Source organism: Scyliorhinus canicula, chromosome 12 (assembly GCF_902713615.1).
Source record: "Scyliorhinus canicula chromosome 12, sScyCan1.1, whole genome shotgun sequence".
NCBI classification, from domain to species: domain Eukaryota; kingdom Metazoa; phylum Chordata; class Chondrichthyes; order Carcharhiniformes; family Scyliorhinidae; genus Scyliorhinus; species Scyliorhinus canicula.
Window position 1 is genome coordinate 162,764,222 of NC_052157.1, and position 23,040 is coordinate 162,787,261.

Here is a 23,040-nt window from a genome sequence, read left to right on the forward strand (position 1 = left end):
CGTCACACACTCACTGTCACAACACACTGTACCATCCCGTCACACACTCACTGTCCAAACACACTGTACCATCCCGTCACACACTCACTGTCACAACACACTGTACCATCCCGTCACACACTCACTGTCCATACACACTGTACCATCCCGTTACACACACTGTTGTGGTTTGCCATGTTCACTGCCTTACCCTGTTACTTTGCATCAGCAGTGCATGCGATATAATATGCACTTAAAAGTGAATGCTGCAAATACTCAGTAGGTCTACTGTTGCGAGAGAAGCAAAGTTACCCCTTCTGGTCGATGATCTTTCAGAACATTAGTTTGCTATACTGTTCTCTTGAATACTCGTTTTTCCAGCACAACTTAAATTGTGCTTCTCTTTCACCTTGTGAAAGCTTTGTTCTGTTTATCTTCTCAGCTGCCTTGGTGCGCAGTCTGTCTGCAGGTAGGCAGCCACTGTGATGTTTTCAGCACTCTCCTCCACGTGGTGCACTGATGCTGTTGTTTGTTATTGTTGAATTCTAGGTGAAGTATGCACTGATCAGTGGCCAGCGATGTATGATCTGTCAGGGGGACATCGCCCGCTATAGGGAACAAGCCAACGACACCACAAACTATGGCAAGGCTCGCAGGTGCAGTATTGTTGTCCAGTTAGCAAATGAGATGGATGTGGAGCAAAACCACCTCAGATTTTGCTTATTGATGCTTCATTTTCACTCTTGCTTCAGATCTGTCTGTTTTTAAACAGGTACCAAGAAAGGAAATTTCTCCCAGGCATGGCTTGTTTTACTGTATACCATTGTCCGCAGAAGGTGTCAGTTAGTTATACCTCTTTTCCTTCACTTATTTTCCATTTTCTTAAAGGCTATAGAAAGTCAGGTTTGCACCAAACCTAGTATTGACAACCTTTGTTGCTATTGCTGCCTCAAAATAGTGTAATAGTTTGATAAATAATCTTTACCGCCAGCCTGGAGGTCCATTGAAGCAGGAGAAGACCATTCATAGGAACATAGGAACAGGACAAGGCCATTCAGCCCTTCGGGCCTGTCCCGCCATTCAATGAGATAATGTGGCCGAACTCCATATACCTGTCTTAGGCCCATGTCTCTTGATATTTTGGCTTCACAAAAAAATCTATCTGTCGTGAAGTGTCAGGCTGTATTTTTGTGTTCAAGTCTCTGGATTGCGACCTGCGCCCTCAACACTTTGGCTTGGAGACAAGAGTGTTACCAACTCAGCTTTTGCTGACATTAATTTCTCCTCATATCGGTTTTAACGATTGGCTCCTTATCCCGAGACCATGCTCCTTGTTTTAGATTCCCCGGCATGGTGAAACAATGCCTGACGATCTACTTTGCCAAGCCGCTCAGAATCTCAAATTTCAGGGTGATCACCTCTCATTCTTCTAACGCCCAGTGACTATCGACTCAATTTATCCAACCTCTCATCATACACAGTCCTCTGATCCCCAAGGCCAATCTAGTGAGCCTTCACTGTATGACCTTCAATGCAGATATATCTTGCATGTAGTGGCTAAACTTTCACACCATTCCAGGCCTGGGCTCACCAAAGTGCTAGACAATTGGAGCACAACTTATTCCTGCCTGTACGCCACTCCCCTTGCAGTAAAGGCCGACATGCCACTTGCTTTCCTAATTGCTTACTGTTACCTGCATGCTCACCTTTTGTGTTTGTTGTACGAGAGCACCCATGTTTCTCTGAACATCAACATTTACAAGTTTCGTGCCTTTAAAAAAAAATCTTTATTATTATTCAGATCAAAGTAAATAACCTCTCACTTCCTAACATTGCAATCCATTTGCCGCCTTGTTGCGCATTCGCTATATTGTCTATATTTCTTTTGCAGCCTGTTTGTGTCCTCTATCTGTGCTAAAAACTACCTTTAACACCATGGCCTCTTTTCTTATTAAGTAGACTTTTGTGCGGTATCTTATCAAACACTTTTTGGAAATCCAAATATATTACATCTACTGTTTCCTCTTTATCCTATTCATTACCACCTCAAAGAATATTAATAATTTTGTCAGGCATGACTTCCCTTTCATGAAGCTATGCTAACTCTGCTTGTTTATTATGTATTTCTAAATGCTCTGCTATTACATCCTTGATAATGGACTCTTTTCCAATGATAGATGTTCAGCTAACAGGTCTAACAGTTTGCAAGTTTTTGTATCCCTCCCTTTTGAATATGAGTTTTAATTTAATTTTTTTAAAATTTAGAGTACCCAATTCATTTTTCCAATTAAGGGACAATTTAGCGTGGCCAATCCACCTACCCTGCACATCTTTGGGTTGTGGGGGTGAAACCCACGCGAACACTGGGTGAATGTGCAAACTCCACACGAACGGTGACCCAGAGACGGGATTGAACCTGGGACCTCGGCGCCGTGAGGCAGCAGTGCTATCCACTGTGCCACCGTGCTGCCAACCTTTCCAGAATTTAAGGATTCTTGGAAGATTATTACCAGTGCATCACTATATCTGTAGCTACTTCCATTAATATCCTGGGATGCAACCCATCTGGTCCAGGGCACTTATCGGCCTTTAGCCTCATTAGTTTCCCACGGACTGACAAGCGGCAAGTTACATTCATGCCACACAAGTGCCAGGCCATCTCCTACAAGAGAGGATCTAACCTTCGTCGCTTGACATTCAATGGCATTACCATTGCTGAATCCCCCACAATCAACATCCTGGGGGTTACCATTCATCAGAAACTGAACTGGACCCAGACACATTAATACTGTCGCTACCAAAGGCTAGGATTCCGACAGTGAGTAACTCATCTTCTGACACCCCCCCCCCCCCCCCCCCCCCAAAGCCTGTCCACCATCTGCAAATAAGGAGTATGATGGGATACTCTCCACTTGCCTGCATGGGAGCAGCTCCAGCAACACTCAAGAAACTCCACACCATCCAGAACAAAGCAGCCGCTTGATTGCTCCCCCTTCCACAAACATTCAAACCCTCCACCACCGACGAACAGTGGCAGCCATGTGCACCATCTACAAGATGCACTGCAGGAACTCACCAAGGCTCCTTAGACAGCACCTTCCAAACCCACAACCACTCCCATCCAGAAGGACAAGAGCAGCAGATATCTGGGAACCCCACCACCTGGAGGTTCCCCTCCAAGTCACTCACCACACTGACTTGGAAATATATCGGCCGATCCTTCACTGTCTCTGGGGAAACATCCTGCAATTGCCTCCCTAACAGCACTGTGGGTGTATCTACATCTCAAGGACTGCAGGTGTTTAAGAAGACAATTCACCACCACCTTCTAAAGGGCAACTAGGGATGGGCAATAAATGCTGGCCTACCAGCGATGCCCACATACCGTAAATGAATTAAAAAAAAAACTTACTTTTTACTCTAGTGGTAGTTATTGTATTTATTGCCTGCACCCCTTTTTGCTGCCCCTTGATTATTTAGTATTATTGCCTGCACTCCTTTTTGCTGCCCCTTGATTATTTAGTATTATTGCCTGCACTCCTTTTTGCTGCCCCTTGATTATTTAGTATTATTGCCTGCACTCCTTTTTGCTGCCCCTTGATTATTTAGTATTATTGCCTGCACTCCTTTTTGCTGCCTCTTGATTATTTAGTATTATTGCCTGCACTCCTTTTTGCTGCCTCTTGATTATTTAGTATTATTGCCTGCACCTCTTTTTGCTACCCCTTGATTATTTAATATTATTGCCTGCACCCCTTTTTGCTGCCCCTTGATTATTTAGTATTATTGCCTGCACTCCTTTTTGCTGCCTCTTGATTATTTAGTATTATTGCCTGCACCCCTTTTTGCTGCCCCTTGATTATTTAATATTATTGCCTGCACCCCTTTTTGCTGCCCCTTGATTATTTAGTATTATTGCCTGCACCCCTTTTTGCTGCCTCTTGATTATTTAGTATTATTGCCTGCACCCCTTTTTGCTGCCCCTTGATTATTTAGTATTTTTGTAACGTTATTAGTGTTTTCCACCATGAAGACTGACGCAAAGTATTTATTTAACACCTCTGTTATTTCCCGATTCCCCATTATTATTTCCCCAGTCACATTTTCTAAAGGGCCTTTGTTCACTTTGGCCTCTCTCTTCCTTTTTATATATTTAAAGAAGCCCTTGCTGCCTGCTTCTATGTTATTTGCTAGTTTACCTGTACTGTTTATCTCCTTCCTCTTTATTTATTTTTTGGTCATCTTTTGTTGGTTTTAAAACTTTCCCTACTTTCGCTCAGCATCAATTTTTGCCACATTGCGTGTTTTTTCTTTCAGTTTAATGCTATCCTCCCGTGTTTTCCCATAGTTGATTTATCCCCTCCTGAAGCCGAATTTCTCACTGGGATATATCTTGGTTTTGAGTTATGAACTATTTGCATTGCTGATGAATCTGCTAAACCCATTTCCCAGTGCACTCCAGCCAACTTGCCACCGTTCCTTTATAATTACTCTTATTTAAGCTTAACACAGTTGTTTCTGACCCACGTTTCTCACTCTCAAACTGAATGCTGAATTCTACCAAGTTATGGTCACTGTTTCCTAGGAGATCTTTTACTCTCAGACTGTTTATTAAACCTGCTTCATTACACATTACCAGATGCAAAATAGCCTGATCCCTGGTTGGATCTACAACACATCTACGACCCACGCAAACACGGGGAGAATGTGCAAACTCCACACGGACAGTGACCCGGGGCTGGGATTGAACCTATTGATTTTCCTAGTTCATATGAAGATTAGTCCTCCCTGATTAATGTACTGCCTTTTTTACATGCCCTCATTATCTCCTGATTAATTCTCTTTCCTACAGTATAGCTACTGTTTTGGTGCCTATTGAAGACTCCCACCTCTGTCGTCTTCCCTTGCTATTCCTTACCTTCACAGATATGGATTCTACATCTTCTGATCCAAGATCACTTTTTGCTATCGTACTTATTTCATCTCGTGTGTGTTGTGTGTTGTGTGTGTGTGTTATGAAGGAAGACAGCCAAGGGAGGGCACGCATAAGGGACAGGGGGGGGAACCCGAGGGAAGCACAAAACGAAACATCGTCCCTCCAGCTCTGTCCTTCCCCCATTCGGGGTCATCGGGAACGCCTCGCTCTTGCCCAGCTTGCGTTTGTAGCGCGAAAAGGTTCCAAACTTTTCCAGGAGCTGCATGACTGCTTTCAGGCCTTTCTGTGGGTCCAGGACGTACAGGAGCAGGTTATCCACATAGAGTGAGACTCTGTGCTCTCTGCCTCCTCTTCGAAATGTCCTACCAGCTTTTTGCATCTCGCAGAGCGATTACTAATGATTCGATTGCCAGGGTGAACAAGAGCAGGGACAGTGGGCATCCCTGCCGTGTGCCTCTGTGCAGCTGGAAGTATTCCGAACTGGTGGTGTTGATCTGAACACTCGCCTTGGGGGTGTTGTACAGGAGTTTCACAGAGGAGGTGAACCCTGTTCCTAACCCAAGCCACTCCAGTACCTCGATGAGGTTCTTCCATTCGACTCTGTCGAAGACCTTTTCTGCTCCCGGGACACGATCACCTCTGGTGTTCTCTTCCCGGGGGGGGGGTCATTAATACATTTAGCAGCCGCCTGATGTTTGCAGTTGCTGCCTAACCATGACAAAGCCCATCTGGTCCTCTGCGACCAGCTCTGGAATGCAAATATCCAGTCTCTTGGCCAGGACTTTGGCGAGTATCTTCGTGTCTACATTAAGTAGCAAAATGAGTCTATATGATCCACATTCCGTCAGGTCCTTGTCTTTTTTGGGTATCAGCGATATTGTGGCCTGTGTTAGTGTTGGAGGCTGGCTGCCCCTTGCTAGCGAGTCTGAAAATATGTTCTGTAGGTGTGGGCCAGCGCTGGTGCGAATTTCTTATAGATGTCCGCCGGGCACCTGTCAGGTCCTGGCACCTTACCCACCTGCATGGAGCGGATACTGTCCATGATCTCTCCCAGTCCTATTGGTGCTTCCAGCTCTCCCCGCCAATCATCCCCCTTGACTGGCATGTCCAGTCCATCGAGGAACCGTTTAATCAGGTAGAAGGTCTCAAACGTTTGGGTGACCTCTTTTGGGTCGGTTACCAGTCTGCCTCTGCTGTTCTTCACCTGGGCTATCTCCGCTGTGGCGCTCTGCTTTCACAGCTGGTGAACCAGTAGACAGCCAGCCTTTCCCCTGTGCTCATAGAAGGTCCCCTGTGTCTGGTGGAGTTGATGCACTGCTTTCCTGGTGGATAGCTGGTTCAAGTCCATTTGTAGCATTTTCCTCTCCGCCAGAGCTCTACGGTCGGGGCCTCGGAGTATTTCCTATCGACCTCTGGAATGGAGTCAATCAGTTGTTGCCTGACTACCCTCTCTTCCTTATCTCTTTGTGCCTTGTAGGCTATAATCTCTTCTCTAATTACCGCCTTTCAGTGACTTCCAGAGCGTGGAAGGTGAGACTTCCCTATTTCGGTTATTTGTAACGTATTCGCCTATGGCTTGTGATATTTCTTGGTCGAAGCCATTATTGGCCAGCAGGTCTGGGTCCAGCCTCCACGTGGAGCGCTGGGCACGGCCGATCTCCAACCTCACATTTCCTTCCCCCCCCGATGGGGAGACACCTGATGTGCATTTGCTCAGCATTATCGTCACCATTACAAACAAGTCAGCTTTTCAGTTACCTTCCTCGCTCTACTCGCTTGCCCCCCCCCCCCCCCCCCCCCCCCCTTTTTTTCTCCTTTACTTTTCTTCTCTTTCTCTCGGGAGGAGGTTGGTGAGCTTGGTCTTCCTGGTCTAGCTGGCTGCCTTGATCTGAGCTCCGCACTGGCCTGGCTTGGCCCCTGCTTGAACTTGCCTTGAACCCGCCCGAATTTTGAGGGTAGCCGCCACCACCGGGCTCGTAGTGTACCTCGCTGGAGGGAGCGGCAGCGGCGCCGTTACCAGTGCCTTCAGGCTCGTGCCTCCACAGAACGCCATCTCCATCCGTTTCCATGCTGCCCCCTCCCCATCCATTACCCACTTACGTATCATCGAGACGTTAGCCGCCCAATAGTACCCAGAGAGGTTGGACAGCGCCAGCCCCCCTCTGTCCCTGCCCCGCTCCAAAAAGACCCTCCTTACCCTCGGAGTCCCGTGCACCCAAACAAATCCCAGAATGCTGCTGTTCACCCTCCTAAAAAAGGCCCTCGGAACGAAAATGGGGAGGCACTGAAACAAAAACAAAAACCTCGGGAGCACCGTCATTTTAACGGACTGTACTTTACCCGCCAACGACAACGGCAGCATATCCCACCTTTTAAATTCCTCCTCCATCTGCTCCACTAACCTAGTAAAATTGAGCTTGTGCAGAGTCCCCCAGCTCCTAGCCACCTGAACCCCCAGGTACCTAAAACTCCTCACTGCCCTCTTTAGCGGGAGCCTACCAATCCCCTCCTCCTGATCTCCCGGGTGTACGACAAACAGCTCACTCTTGCCCAGGTTCAATCTATATCCCGAGAAACTCCCGAACGCAGCAAAAATCTCCATCACCTCCGGCATTCCCCCCCCCCCCCCCCCCCCCCCCCCGGTCTGCTACAGCAAGTCGTCCGCATACAGCGACACTCGGTGCTCCTCCCCACCTCGCACCAAACCCCTCCACCTCCTCGACTCCCTGAGAGCCATGGCAAGAGGCTCAATTGCCAGCGCAAAAAGCAAGGGGGACAGGGGGCACCCCTGCCTCGTCCCACGGTGGAGCCTGAAGTACTCGGACTTCCTCCCATTTGTCGCTACACTCGCCATCGGGGCCTCGCACAGCAACCTCACCCTTTTAATAAACCCCATGCCAAACCCGAACCTCTCCAACATCTCCCACAAGTACCCCCACTCAACCCTGTCAAAGGCCTTCTCCGCATCCAATGCCACCACAATCTCCGCCTCTCCTTCTGCTGCCGGCATCATTATCACATTTAGCAGCCTTCGCACGTTAGTGTTCAGCTGCCTCCCCTTCACAAAACCCGTCTGATCTTCATGTACCACCCCCGGCACCCAGTCCTCTATTCTAGTGGTCAAGATCTTCGCCAGCAACTTGGCGTCTACATTCAGCAGTGAAATCGGCCTGTATGAAACGCACTGCAAGGGGTCCTTATCACGCTTCAGGATCAGGGAGATTAGCGCCCGAGACATCGTCGGGGGCAGAACACCCCCCTCCCATGCCTCGTTGAAGGTCCTAACCAACAGGGGGCCCAGCAGGTCCGCATATTTCTTATAAAATTCAACCTGGAACCCATCCGGTCCCGGCGCCTTCCCCGACTGCATGTGGCCAATCCCACTGACCAGCTCCTCCAACTCGATCGGCGCCCCCAGTCCCTCCACCTGCTCCTCCTGCACCCTTGGAAATCGGAGCCTGTCCAAAAAACTCTCCATTCCCCCTCCCACCGCCGGCGGCTCCGACCCGTACAGTTCCCTATAGAAATCCCTGAAGACCTCATTGACCTCTGCACCCTGCCGCACCACATTCCCCCCACTATCCTTCACTCCACCAATCTCCCTAGCCGCGTCCCGCTTACGAAGCTGGTGCGCCAGCATCCTGCTCGCCATCTCTCCATACTCATAGACCGCTCCCTGCGCCTTCTTCCACTGTGTCTCCGCCTTTCTGGTGGTCAATAAATCAAACTTGGCCTGCAAGCTACGCCGCTCCCCCAGCAATCCCTCCTCCGGGGCCTCCGCGTACCTCCTATCCACACTCAACAGCTCCTCCACCAGTCACTCCCTCTCCCTCCTCTTCCCCCCTCTCCCTATGGGCTCGGATGGAGATCAGCTCCCCCCTAATCACTGCCTTCAGAGCCTCCCACACCATCCCCACCTGGACCTCCCCAGTATCATTGACCTTGAGGTACCTCCCGATACATCCCCGAACCCTCCTACACACCTCATCAGCCAACAACTCCACGTCCAGACGCCAAAGCGGGCGCTGGTCCCGCACCTCCCCGATCTCCAGGTCCACCCAATGCGGAGCATGGTCCGAAATCGCAATAGCCGAATACTCGGCCTCCTCCACCCTCGGGACCAGTCCCCCTACTCAAAACAAAGAAATCAATGCGGAATAAACCCTGTGCACATGGGAGAAGAAAAAGAGTACTCCCGAGCCCTCGGCCTCCCGAACCTCCAGGGATCCACTCCTCCCATCTGGTCCATAAACCCCCTCAACACCTTGAACTAGAACGATCCAGTAGGGGATCCAGCACCGTATTGAAGCCCCCCCCCCAACCTCCAGGCCAGGAATGCGGCCCAACATACGCCTCATGAAACCAGCATCATCCCAATTTGGGGCGTACACATTAACCAAGACCACCCTCTCCCCCTGCAGCTCACCGCTCACCATCACATATCTGCCGCCACTATCTTTTTTTTTTAAAATAATTTTTATTGAAATTTTTCGATACAAACATTTACCCCTACTACATTTTAAATTATAACACAACAAATCCCCCCTGGAAAATCCTCCCCACGCCCTCCCCCGCGCGCACCCCCCCCCCCCCCCCCCCGCTACCCGTCTAGCAACCAAACCGTTTTTCCCTTTCTGCCGATGGCCTCGGGCAGTCATTGCCCGCGACCCCCCGCTGACGTGCTCCCTTCGTTGCTATCCCCCCCCCCCCCCCCCCCCCCCCCTTCTCCCCGGGTTGCTGCTGTTTCGGCCTCCAGTTCCTATCTCTGATCCAGAAAGTCAAGGAAGGGCTGCCACCGCCGGAAGAACCCCTGTACCGACCCTCTCAGGGCGAATTTGATTCTTTCCAATTGGATGAAGCTTGCCATGTCGTTTAACCAGGTGTTAACACTTGGTGGCCTTGTGTCCCTCCACTGAATCAAGATCCTTCTCCGAGCTACCAAGGACGCAAAGGCCAATATTCCGGCCTCCCTTGCCTCCTGTACTCCTGGCTCCACCCCAACCCCAAAAAATCGCTAGCCCCCACCCTGGTTTGACCCTGGTTCCCACCACTCTCGATACCGTCCCCGCCACCCCCTCCCAGAACTCTTCCAGTGCCGGGCACATCCAGAACATATGTACATGGTTCGCAGGGCTTCCCGAACACCTAACACACCTGTCCTCACCCCCGAAGAACCGACTCATCCTAGTCCCCGTCATATGGGCTCTGTGCAGCACCTTAAATTGGATGAGGCCCAACCTTGCGCACGACGACGACGAATTGACCCTCTCTAAGGCATCCGCCCATGTCCCATCTTCTATCTGCTCTCCCAGCTCCGCTTCCCACTTGTCTTTCAGCTCCTCTATCGATACCTCCTCCACCTCCTGCATTATTTTGTAGATGTCCGAGACCTTCCCTTCTCCGACCCAGACCCCTGACAGCACCCTATCACTCACCCCTCTATCGGGAAGCAAGGGAAATCCTTCCACCTGTCGTCTGGCAAATGCCTTCACCTGCAGGTATCTAAACGTGTTCCCCGGGGGGAGCTCAAATTTCTCCTCCAGCTCTCCCAGGCTCGCAAACCTCCCCTCTATGAACATGTCCCTCAGTTGCCTGATGCCCGCCCTGTGCCAGCTCTGGAATCCCCCGCCAGTGTTCCCCGGGACAAATCTGTGGTTCCCTCTCAGTGGCGCCGCCATCAGACCCCCCACTTCCCCCCTGTGTCGCCTCCACTGCCCCCAGATTTTCAGGGTGGCCGCCACTACCGGACTCGTGGTATACCTTGTGGGGGGGAGCGGCCATGGTGCCGTTACTAGCGCCCCCAGGCTTGTATTGCCGCAGGACGCCCTCTCCATACGTTTCCAAGCTGCCCCCTCCCCCTCCATCACCCACTTGCGCACCATCGATGCGTTCGCCGCCCAGTAGTATCCGGAAAGATTGGGCAGCGCTAATCCTCCCCTGTCCCTACTCCGTTCCAAGAAAATCCTTCTCACTCTAGGGGTGCCATGTGCCCACACATAGCCCATAATGCTGCTAGTTACCTTCTTGAAGAAGGCCCTGGGGAGAAAGATGGGCAAGCACTGAAACAGAAACAAGAACCTCGGGAGGACCGTCATTTTGACTGACTGCACCCTCCCTGCTAGCGACAGCGGTACCATGTCCCACCTCTTGAACTCCTCCTCCATCTGCTCCACCAGCCTTGAAAAGTTCAGCTTGTGGAGGGTCCCCCAGTTCCTTGCCACCTGCACCCCCAAGTACCTGAAGCTCTTTACTGCTCTCTTAAAGGGGAGCCGCCCAATTCCCTCCCCCTGATCTCCCGGGTGTATCACAAAGACCTCACTTTTACCCACATTTAATTTATATCCCGAAAAGTCCCCAAACTCCGCTAGTATTTCCATTACCTCCGGCATTCCCCCTTCCGGGTCCGCCACATATAACAACAAATCATCCGCATAGAGTGATACCCGATGTTCCTCCCCTCCCCTTGTCAGTCCTCTCCACCCCCCTGAACCCCTCAGTGCCATCGCCAACGGTTTGATCGCTAATGCAAATAGTAAGGGGGATAGGGGGCATCCCTGCCTGGTACCTCGATGGAGCCCAAAATACTCTGACCTCCTCCCGTTTGTAACCACACTCGCCATCGGGGCCGAATACAGCAGCTTCACCCACTTGATAAATCCCTCCCCAAACCCAAACCGTTCCAGCGTCTCCCACAGGTATTCCCACTCCACCCTATCGAATGCCTTCTCCGCATCCAGTGCTACCACTATCTCAGCCTCCCCCTCCACTGCTGGCATCATAATCACATTCAACAGTCTCCGGACATTTGTGTTAAGTTGTCGTCCCTTTACGAACCCCGTCTGGTCCTCATGGATTACCCCTGGCACACAATCCTCTATTCTGGTTGCCAGGACCTTTGCCAACAGTTTGGCATCTACATTCAAGAGGGAGATAGGCCTGTAGGACCCGCACTGTACAGGGTCTTTGTCCTGCTTCAGGATCAAGGAGATCAGGGCCTGTGACATTGTCGGGGGCAGAACCCCCCCCTCTCGCGCCTCATTGAAGGCTCGCACCAGCACTGGACCCACCAAGTCCACATACTTCTTATAAAATTCCACCGGGAACCCATCCGGCCCCGGCGCCTTCCCCGCCTGCATCTGGCCTATCCTTTAACTAGCTCCTGCAGCTCTATCGGCACCCCCAGCCCCTCCACCCGTTCCTCCTGGACCTTTGGGAACCTCAATCTATCGAGGAAGTTCTCCATTCCCCCCCTCCTCCTGGGCGGCTCAGACCGGTACAATTCCCTGTAGAAATCCCTGAAGACCCCGTTCACCTCTTGCCCCTTCTGCACTACGTTCCCTCCCTTCTCTCTCACTCCCCCAATCTCTCTGGCTGCCTCTCGCTTGCGCAGCTGGTGTGCTAGCATCCTGCTCGCCTTTTCCCCGTACTCATAGACCGCGCCCTGTGCCCTTCTCCATTGCGTCTCCGCCTTCCTAGTGGTCAGTAGGTCAAACTGGGCCTGTAAACTGCGCCGCTCCCTCAACAGCCCCTCCTCTGGTGTCTCCGCATATCTCCTGTCCACTTCTATAAGTTCCCCCACCAGTCTCTCCCTCTCCTGCCTCTCCTTCCTTTCTCTGTGTGCCCTTATGGAGATCAGCTCTCCTCTGATCACTGCTTTCAGGGCCTCCCAGACTACCCTGCCGCCACTATCAGCCACCACCTCAGACGCCTCAAACGCCACCCTCTTCCCTACCAGGATCGCCACCCCCCCGGTTCTTCATGTCTAGCCCTGAGTGGAAAACCTGCCCCACCCACCCCTTCCTCAGACGGACCTGGTCCGCCACCTTCAGGTGGGTCTCCTGGAGCATAGCCACGTCCGCCTTCAGCCCCTTCAGATGCGAAAACACCCAGGCCTGCTTAACCGGCCCATTCAACCCCCTCACGTTCCATGTAATCAGCCGGATCAGGGGGCGCCCCGCCCCGCCCCCCTCCCTCGTCGACTAGCCATAGCCCATCGACTGCTCGCCCCTGGCCAGCACCCATTCGGCCCGTTTCCCACGGCGATAGAACCGCACCCCAACCCCCCCCCGACCCGCACCAACTCCTCCCTGGCCAATCCAGCAGCAACCCGGTATCTCCCCCCCCCAAAAAGGCTAGGACCCCTCCTAGCCGCGACTCTCCCTCCACTGTACTCCCGTGAGCCAGCTGACTTCTGCTGACCCCGGCAGCTCCCGCTCTAACTCCGACCCCTCCCGATATGAGGTCCCCCCTCCGCCCCTGCATCAGCTCCTTGGCACCGCTTCAGCGCGGGAAACCCGGTCTAATAACCACGCCCCTCACCACCAGCTCCACCCCCTCGTCCCGCAGCACGGGAAACCAGAGAAAAGCCCGCGCTTTCACACTGCCCCACCCCACCCCCCCCAACGCAGCTCCCAAACCGCAGTCCCAACCCAACCACCAACTCCGTACAAACAAAGACACATATCAACCACAAACCCCAGTACCCTCAGAACACAAAACCATAACCCACATTGTCCGAAAGCGAGAGAAAAAACAGAAACAAACAGAATAACCAGCTACAGCATAAACAGTGATACAGAAATAGAAAAACTCCCACAGCCCCCAATCTCTAGTTCGAGTCCAGCTTTTCAGCCTGCACAAAGGCCCACGCTTCCTCCTGGGACTCGAAGTAGTGATGCTGGTCCTTGTAGGTGACCCACAGGCGTGCAGGCGGCAACATGCCGAACTTCACCTGCTTTCCATGGAGCACCGCCTTCGTCCGGTTAAACCCAGCTCTCCGCTTGGCCACCTCCGCACTCCAGTCCTGGTAGATACGCACTACCGAATTCTCCCACTTACTGCTCCTCACCTTCTTGGCCCATTGGAGAACACACTGCCGGTCACTAACCGATGGAACCGCACCAGCACCGCCCGCGGGGGTTCATTCGCCTTAGGCCGCCTGGCCAGTACTCTGTGGGCCCCCTCCAGCTCCAGGGGCAGATGGAAGGATCCTGCCCCCACCAGCGAGTTCAACATCACGGCCACATAGGTCAGCAGGTCCGACCCCTCCAGCCCCTCCTCGAGGCCCAGGATCTGCAGGTTCTTCCTCCGTGACCGAAGCTCCATCTCCTCGAAGTGATCTTGCCACTTTTTATGAAGCGCCTCGTGTATCTCCACCTTCCCCACGAGGGCCGAAACCACCTCCTCGTGCTCAGAGGCCTGCTGCTGCAACTCAAGTATCGCTGCACCCTGGGTTGTCTGGGTCTCCAGCAGCTTACTCGTCGTCACCTTCAGGGATTCCAACAACTCCCCTTTCAGCTCCGTGAAATAGCGCAGGAGGGCCGCCTGCTGCTCCTCAGCCCACTGCCTCCACTCCTCAGGGGCTCCACCGGCCGCCATTTTGTCCACCTTCCCCCGCTTTTCCAGGGGAGCTGCTGCTGCTTTTCTCCTCGCCCCACTCCGGGTCCGCACCATAAATCCCGGGGGGTTTTGCTCCAGACCCCTTTATCCACCGGGAATCATTGAATCAGCGCTGTTTGGGGCCCTTAAAAGAGCCCACAAGTCCTCTTAAAGCGGGAGCTGCCGAACGTGCGGCTTAGCTCTGCATAGCCGCAATCAGAAGTCCCGCTTGATAGCACTGTTGATTACTCCTTCCATCACTTTGCTGATGATGGAGAGTAGACTGATAGTGTGGTGATTGGTTGGGTTGGATTTGACCTGTTTCTCGTCTACAGGACACACCTGGGCAATATTCCACATTGCCGGGTAGATGCCAGTGTTGTAGCTGTAATGGAACAGCTTGGCTAGGGGTGCGGCAAATTCTGGGGCACAAGTCTTCAGTATAGAATCCCTACAGTGCAGAAGGAGGCCATTCGGCCCATTGAGTCTGCACTGACCCTCTGAAAGAGCACCCTACCTAGGCCTAAGACCCCACCCTAACCCCGTAACCCCACCTAGGGACAATTTAGCACGGCCAATCCACCTACCTAACCTGCACATCCTTGGACTGTGGGAGGAAACCGGAGCACCCGGAGGAAACCCACGCACACACGGGGAGAATGTGTAAACTCCACACAGTTACCCGGGGTCGGGATCAAACCCGCTTGTCTGGCACTGTGAGGCAGTAGTGCTAACTACTGTGCCGCAATATTGTCAGGGCCCATAGGCTTTGTAGTATCCATTGCACTCTCCCATTCCTTGATATCACGTGGAGCAGGCATTGTCAAACTCGGGGGGGGGGGGGGGTCACGGGTGGGTATCGGGAGGATCACGGAGTCGTCCGTAGCAGTGCTCCAGATCGCGCAAATCCGCGCGCAACAGCCGCAGCAGCCGGCTCTTAGCTATGCCGGCTACAAGCGGCTTTCACAAAGGCCACGACCATATAAAAAAAATTTGGCCGCACTGCGAATGCATGTCCGATCATCGGTGCGCATGCGTACCAATGATCGGCCACGTTTCTTTTTATACGGTTGCAGCCTTTTTTTTTACAAGTTCGGGGAGGCAAAGGGACCATTGGGGCCAAAGTGACCTAAAAACATTTCCTCCATTTTTGTCAGGAACAAACAAGGTAATGGTGGGTTGCGCAGGTCAGCCGGATTGGGTCCCGAAGGTCAGCCGGCGTGGGCCGCGAAGGTCGGCCGGCGTGGGCCGCGAAGGTCGGCCGGCGTGGGCCGCGAAGGTCGGCCGGCGTGGGTCGCGAAGGTCGGCCGGCGTGGGTCGCGAAGGTCGGCCGGCGTGGGTCGCGAAGGTCAGCCGGATTGGGTCCCGAAGGTCGGCTGGCGTGGGCCGCGACGGTCGGCCGCCGTGGGTCACGAAGGTCGGCCGGCGTGGGTCGCGAAGGTCGGCCGGCGTGGGTCGCGAAGGTCAGCCGGATTGGGTCCCGAAAGTCGGCCGGCGTGGGTCGTTCAGGTCGGCCGGCGTGGGTCGTTCAGGTCGGCCGGCGTGGGTCGTTCAGGTCGGCCGGCGTGGGTCGCGAAGGTCGGCCGGCATGGGTCGTTCAGGTCGGCCGGCGTGGGCCGCGAAGGTCGGCCGCGTGGGTCGTTCAGGTCGGCCGGCGTGGGTCGTTCAGGTCGGCCGGCGTGGGCCGCGAAGGTCGGCCGGCGTGGGCCGCGAAGGTCGGCCGGCGTGGGCCGCGAAGGTCGGCCGGCATGGGCCGCGAAGGTCGGCCGGCGCGGGTCGCGAAGGTCGGCCGGGTTGGGTCGCGAAGGTCGGCCGGGTTGGGTCGCGAAGGTCGGCCGGCGTGGGTCGCGAAGGTCGGCCGGCGTGGGTCGGGAAGGTCGGCCGGGTTGGGTCGGGAAGGTCGGCCGGGTTGGGTCGCGAAGGTCGGCCGGCGCGGGTCGCGAAGGTCGGCCGGCGCGGGTCGCGAAGGTCGGCCGGGTTGGGTCCCGAAGGTCGGCCGGGTTGGGTCGGGAAGGTCGGCCGGGTTGGGTCGCGAAGGTCGGCCGGCGTGGGCCGTGAAGGGTCGGCCGGGTTGGGTCCCGAAGGTCGGCCGGCGCGGGTCCCGAAGGTCGGCCGGCGCGGGTCGCGAAGGTCGGCCGGCGCGGGTCGCGAAGGTCGGCCGGCGCGGGTCGCGAAGGTCGGCCGGCGCGGGTCGCGAAGGTCGGCCGGCGCGGGTCGCGAAGGTCGGCCCGCGCGGGTCGCGAAGGTCGGCCGGCCGCGGGTCGCGAAGGTCGGCCGGCGCGGGTCGCGAAGGTCGGCCGGCGCGGGTCGCGAAGGTCGGCCGGCGCGGGTCGCGAAGGTCGGCCGGCGCGGGTCGCGAAGGTCGGCCGGCGCGGGTCGCGAAGGTCGGCCGGCGCGGGTCGCGAAGGTCGGCCGGCGCGGGTCGCGAAGGTCGGCCGGCGCGGGCCGCGAAGGTCGGCCGGCGCGGGCCGCGAAGGTCGGCCGGCGCGGGCCGCGAAGGTCGGCCGGCGCGGGCCGCGAAGGTCGGCCGGCGCGGGCCGCGAAGGTCGGCCGGCGCGGGCCGCGAAGGTCGCCGGCGCGGGCCGCGAAGGTCGGCCGGCGCGGGCCGCGAAGGTCGGCCGGCGCGGGTCGTTCAGGTCGGCCGGCGTGGGCCGCGAAGGTCGGCCGGCGCGGGTCGCGAAGGTCGGCCGGCGCGGGTCGCGAAGGTCGGCCGGCGCGGGTCGCGAAGGTCGGCCGGCGCGGGTCGCGAAGGTCGGCCGGGTTGGGTCGCGAAGGTCGGCCGGTGTGGGTCGCGAAGGTCGGCCGGCGTGGGTCGGGAAGGTCGGCCGGGTTGGGTCGGGAAGGTCGGCCGGGTTGGGTCGCGAAGGTCGGCCGGCGCGGGTCGCGAAGGTCGGCCGGCGCGGGTCGCGAAGGTCGGCCGGGTTGGGTCGCGAAGGTCGGCCGGCGTGGGCCGTGAAGGGTCGGCCGGGTTGGGTCCCGAAGGTCGGCCGGCGCGGGTCGCGAAGGTCGGCCGGCGCGGGTCGCGAAGGTCGGCCGGCGCGGGTCGCGAAGGTCGGCCGGCGCGGGTCGCGAAGGTCGGCCGGCGCGGGTCGCGAAGGTCGGCCGGCGCGGGTCGCGAAGGTCGGCCGGCGCGGGTCGCGAAGGTCGGCCGGCGCGGGTCGCGAAGGTCGGCCGGCGCGGGTCGCGAAGGTCGGCCGGCGCGGGTCGCGAAGGTCGGCCGGCGCGGGCCGCGAAGGTCGGCCGGCGCGGGCCGCGAAGGTCGGCCGGCGCGGGCCCCGAAGGTCGGCCGGCGCGGGCCCCGAAGGTCGGCCGGGTTGGTAGAAATGGTTCCCCGGAAAAAAGTTTGGAAAACACTGACGTGGAGTGAATTGTATTGGCTGAAGACTGACAGCTGTGATGCTGGGGACTTTTGGAGAAGACCGAGATAGATCATCCTTTCAGCACTTCTGGCTGAAGATTGCTGCAGATGCTTCAGCGTTGTCTTTTGCACAGATGTGCATCATTGAGGATGGGGATACTTCTTGTTTCATTCCTTTTCCATGTTTTTGTAGCAGTTGAATACACTAAGTGGCTTGCTGGGCCATTTCAGAGGGCATTTAAGAATCATCCACATTGCTGTGGGTCTGGAGTCAGATATAGACCAGGCCCGGACGGCAGATTTCCTTCCCTAAAGGACATTTATGAACCAGAGGGGTTTTACGACAATCGACAATGGTTTCGTGGTCATCATTAGACTTTAAATTACAGATATTTTATTGAGTTTAAAATTCCACCACCTGCTGTGGTGGGATTCGAACCCGGATCGCCAGGTCATTACCCTGGATCTCGGGCAGCACGGTGGCGCAAGTGTTTAGCACGGTTGCCTCACGGCGCCGAGGTTCAGGTTTGATCCCGGCTCTGGGTCACTGTCCCTGTGGAGTTTGCACGTTCTCCCCGTGTCTGTGTGCGTTTCACCCCCACAACCCAAAGATGTGCAGGGTAGGTGGATTGGCCACGCTAAATTGCCCCTTAATTGGAAAAAAATGCATTGGATACTCTAAATTTAAAAAACATTATCCTGGTCTCCAGATCACTGCCACAATGCCGCTGCCTCCCCAATCTTTTTTTAAAAGTTAGTGTACCCAATTCATTTTTTCCAATTAAGGAGCAATTTAGCGTGGCCAATCCACCTGCCCTGCACATCTTTGGGTTGTGGGGGTGAAACCCACGCAGACACGGGGAAAATGTGCAAACTCCTCACGGTCAGTGACCCAGAGCCGGGATTCGAACCTGGGACCTCGGTGCTGTGAGGCACCAGTGCTAACCACTGTGCCACCTCCCCGCTCATACTATGCTTAACCTCCTTCGTAAGCCATGCATGGATCTTTGTCGCTCAGTTTTTGTTTGGTTTAAAGGTAGTTTTCCTCCACTCTTTGCTGATGCACTCTTGTGTTTGTATGTTCTATCTCTTCCTGTCATACTGTTGTTACCTTTACCCATATCGCTAACTTATACTGTTGCCCGTCTTCCAAATCTTCCCTTACCTGAACCCTTCCCCCAACTATTTAGTTTGAAGCCCTCTCTGCAGTCCTAGATATATATGTGGCCAGGGCACGTCTGACATTGCAGATCATCCAGGACAGGATGTCAGCCAAGCATTGAGACAGCCCAGGCAGTGGGGGCCTTGAGAGGGATGGCGACGAGGTAGAGTTGGTGTAGAACATAGAACATAGAACAGTACAGCACAGAACAGGCCCTTCGGCCCTCAATGTTGTGCCGAGCCATGATCACCCTACTCAACCCACGTATCCACCCTATACCCGTAACCCAACAACCCCCCCCTTAACCTTACTTTTATTAGGACACTACGGGAAATTTAGCATGGCCAATCCACCTAACCCGCACATCTTTGGACTGTGGGAGGAAACCGGAGCACCCGGAGGAAACCCACGCACACAGGGGGAGGACGTGCAGACTCCACACAGACAGTGACCCAGCCGGGAATCGAACCTGGGACCCTGGAGCTGTGAAGCATTTATGCTAACCACCATGCTACCCTGCTGCCCCATCAGCATACATACATGTCATCAGCATACATTTGTGATCTGATTAGTGACTGTGAATACTGCCATTCACAGCAAACATGTTGCTGTTGCAAACAGGGGGCAGCAGGGTAGCATGGTGGTTAGCATAAATGCTTCACAGCTCCAGGGTCCCAGGTTCGATTCCCGGCTGGGTCACTGTCTGTGTGGAGTCTGCACGTTCTCCCCCTGTGTGCGTGGGTTTCCTCCGGGTGCTCCGGTTTCCTCCCACAGTCCAAAGATGTGCAGGTTAGGTGGATTGGCCATGCTAAATTGCCCGTAGTGTCCTAATAAAAGTAAGGTTAAGGGGTGGGTTGTTGGGTTACGGGTATAGGGTGGATACGTGGGTTTGAGTAGGGTGATCATGGCTCGGCACAACATTGAGGGCCGAAGGGCCTGTTCTGTGCTGTGCTGTACTGTTCTATGTTAGTGTGAAAGAGGCCAATGGTAGATCTCTGGGCCGTTTGTAAACAATAAAACAAACAAGTTCCTAGGATTTTAACCAATGGTAGACAAAAGGGCCAGGGTGTGATGATGAATCAGTCAAAAACTAGTTCCACTTGAAGAACAATATACACTGAGCATGTTGCTACAGTGAACAGCAGAGTAGCTAAATTGATACCTAGGGTTAAGACACCTGATCTGTTTGAAGAGGCGAGGCCAGCCGAGAATGTTCACATATTGGGAAAGATAGCTTGTGGAAGATCAAGCTGGCTTTTGCAAGATTCCTGAGGTCATCAGTACTGAGCCTCCAGAAGTTGATTGGTATAACCACAAAACCTTAATTGAGGGGCATGAATCAGAATAGGGAAGGGGAACAGACAGTTATTTATCATGCGCAGTGGTGAAACCATACAATAGACTGCCCAGGGAGACAGGAGAGTTAGCTGAGAGGCGACTGGGTCAATCTCCTGCAAGGTAAAAGTTTAAGGGAAAAGGAGAGGATTGGCAGGGATTGAGAGATGGATGAGGGAGGCAAAGAGAAGGAAAGGGTCAGGGAAACGATTGGAAGAGAGGAGGAGGATCAAGGGGAAGCGGGGAAGAGAAGCCATTGGGGGACAGATGGTGAGGGGGGTACAGGGATGTAGAGGGGGGGGGATGGGAGAGTTGGTGAGGGAGGATGAAGAGGATGGGTAGAGGGGGCAGGGGAGAGAGAGGTGAGGGGAAAGAGGGAGAGGGGTGGAGAAGGAGGGTGGGAGAAGGCGAAGGAGAGAGTGAACATTATGGTATTATTTAAACTTCGTCTGGTCCGATCAACCGCAAGAGTGCTTCCGGTGAGGGTGAATTCCACTGTTCCTTCTCAACTGTGGGAAAACTCTTCAAATGTAAATAACTAAAGTGGCAGAAACCATCAGATCAGTGTGTGTTCAGCAGGAGGGCTATTATTTACTGTATTGTAGGAGGCTGGAATGTGACCTTAATATAACGCCTACTCTCTTCTCCACAGTTGGTACTTGAAAGCCCAACAGATTGCACCAAAAAATGGACGTCCTTACAACCAGCTTGCTATTTTGGCAATTTACACGGTGAGATCCTCAGCTTGATCTTCATTGAAGATTTACTCTATAGCAGACAGGATGCACTTTGAAGCTTGATTTTAACCCATTTGTTGAATCATAGCCCCAAAATGTTAACATGTGTTCACTTGTCTTAAACATCTCAAAAGTGTCGTGTTTGCAGTAAATAATTTTCCAGTGAAGAAAACTGCGGTTGGATAGGGCTGTACGGCAGCCGTATTAACACAGCAGGATCCCAATAATATCAATAAGGTGAATGATCAGTTTTGGCGGAGAGCTGAATATTGGTCAGGGTACTGGGAGACGTGCCTGCTCTTTAGATTCTGCACCACAGGATTTTTTTTAAAAGAATATTTTATTCCAAATGCATTCAACAGAAGAACACAAGATTAACATCCAATCAAAGTATGCAGTTTGTTCATTAATTCCCCGCCCCTCGACAAACAGCTGCACAAATATAACCATGACTGGCTTCCACCGTACTCCAAAGCTCTCCTCTGACCCTCTTAAGGCAAATTTGATTTTGTTTCAACCTGGGAAATCAGTACAGATCCCCCACCCATGCAGCGATGCCCGGTGGCATAGCCCACCTCCAATTCAAAAGTACCCGTGGCTGGGCAATCAGAGAGGCAAAGGCCACGACATCGACCCCCATCCCCTCCAGCAGCTCCGGCACCTCCCACACCCCAAAGATCTTCACCAGGGGTCCGGCTTCACCTCCACCCCGACAATCCTCGATAGGTTCCCGACACTGTTTCCCAAAAGTTCTCCAACTCCTCACACCCCCAGAACATATGAGCGTGATTCGTCGGCCCCCTCCCACACTTCTCACACCCGTCTGCTACCCCCAAAAACACCCACTCATTCGAGTCTGAGTCATGTGGACTCTGTGCACCACATTAAATTGTATCAAACTCATTCTTGTGCACGAGGTTGAGTTCATTCACCGCATTACCTCACACCGAAGTCCCTGTCCTATCTCCCTCCCCAACTCCTCCTCCCATTTCCGCTTGATCCTTTTCACTAATGCCTTGCTCTGTCAACACCCCCCTATATCCCCAATCCTACCATCCTCCCCTCAACACCCCCATATATCCCCAATCCTACCGTCCTCACCTCAACCCCCCCATATATCCCCAATCCTACCATCCTCACCTCAACACCCCCATATATCCCCAATCCTACCATCCTCACCTCAACACCCCCATATATCCCCAATCCTACCATCCTCCCCTCAACACCCCCATATATCCCCAATCCTACCGTCCTCACCTCAACACCCCCATATATCCCCAATCCTACCATCCTCACCTCAACACCCCCCTATATCCCCAATCCTACCGTCCTCACCTCAACCCCCCCATATATCCCCAATCCTACCATCCTCCCCTCAACACCCCCCTATATCCCAATCCTACCGTCCTCCCCTCAACACCCCCATATACCCCAATCCTACCATCCTCCCCTCAACACCCCATATATCCCCAATCCTACCGTCCTCACCTCAATCCCCCATATATCCCCAATCCTACCATCCTCCCCTCAACACCCCCCTATATCCCCAATCCTACCGTCCTCCCCTCAACACCCCCATATATCCCCAATCCTACCGTCCTCACCTCAACCCCCCCCATATATCCCCAATCCTACCATCCTCACCTCAACCACCCCCATATATCCCCAATCCTACCATCCTCCCCTCAACACCCCCATATATCCCCAATCCTACCATCCTCACCTCAACACCCCCCTATATCCCCAATCCTACCGTCCTCGCCTCAATCCCCCCATATATCCCCAATCCTACCATCCTCCCCTCAACACCCCCATATATCCCCAATCCTACCGTCCTCCCCTCAACACCCCCATATATCCACAATCCTACCATTCCCCCCTCAACACCCCCATATATCCCCAATCCTACCATCCTCCCCTCAACACCCCCCATATATCCCCATCCTACCGCCCTCACCTCAACCCCCCCATATATCCCCAATCCTACCATCCTCCCCTCAACACCCCCATATATCCCCAATCCTACCATCCTCCCCTCAACACCCCCATATATCCCCAATCCTACCGTCCTCACCTCAACACCCCCCTATATCCCCAATCCTACCGCCCTCACCTCAACACCCCCATAATCCCCAATCCTACCATCCCCTCAACA

The 23,040-nt window shown here is 54.2% G+C and overlaps 1 protein-coding gene across 3 annotated transcripts in view; it reads left to right on the forward strand.

Annotated features, from left to right (window-relative positions):
* Positions 1–23,040, forward strand: part of smg6 (SMG6 nonsense mediated mRNA decay factor) — a 619,962-nt gene that overhangs the window by 30,983 nt on the left and 565,939 nt on the right. For all 3 annotated transcript variants that reach the window (XM_038814765.1, XM_038814766.1, XM_038814767.1), the window contains exons 4-5: positions 529–635; positions 20,801–20,879. In XM_038814765.1, coding sequence (XP_038670693.1) covers positions 529–635; positions 20,801–20,879 — 186 coding nt within the window. The remainder of the gene's footprint in view (positions 1–528; positions 636–20,800; positions 20,880–23,040) is intronic.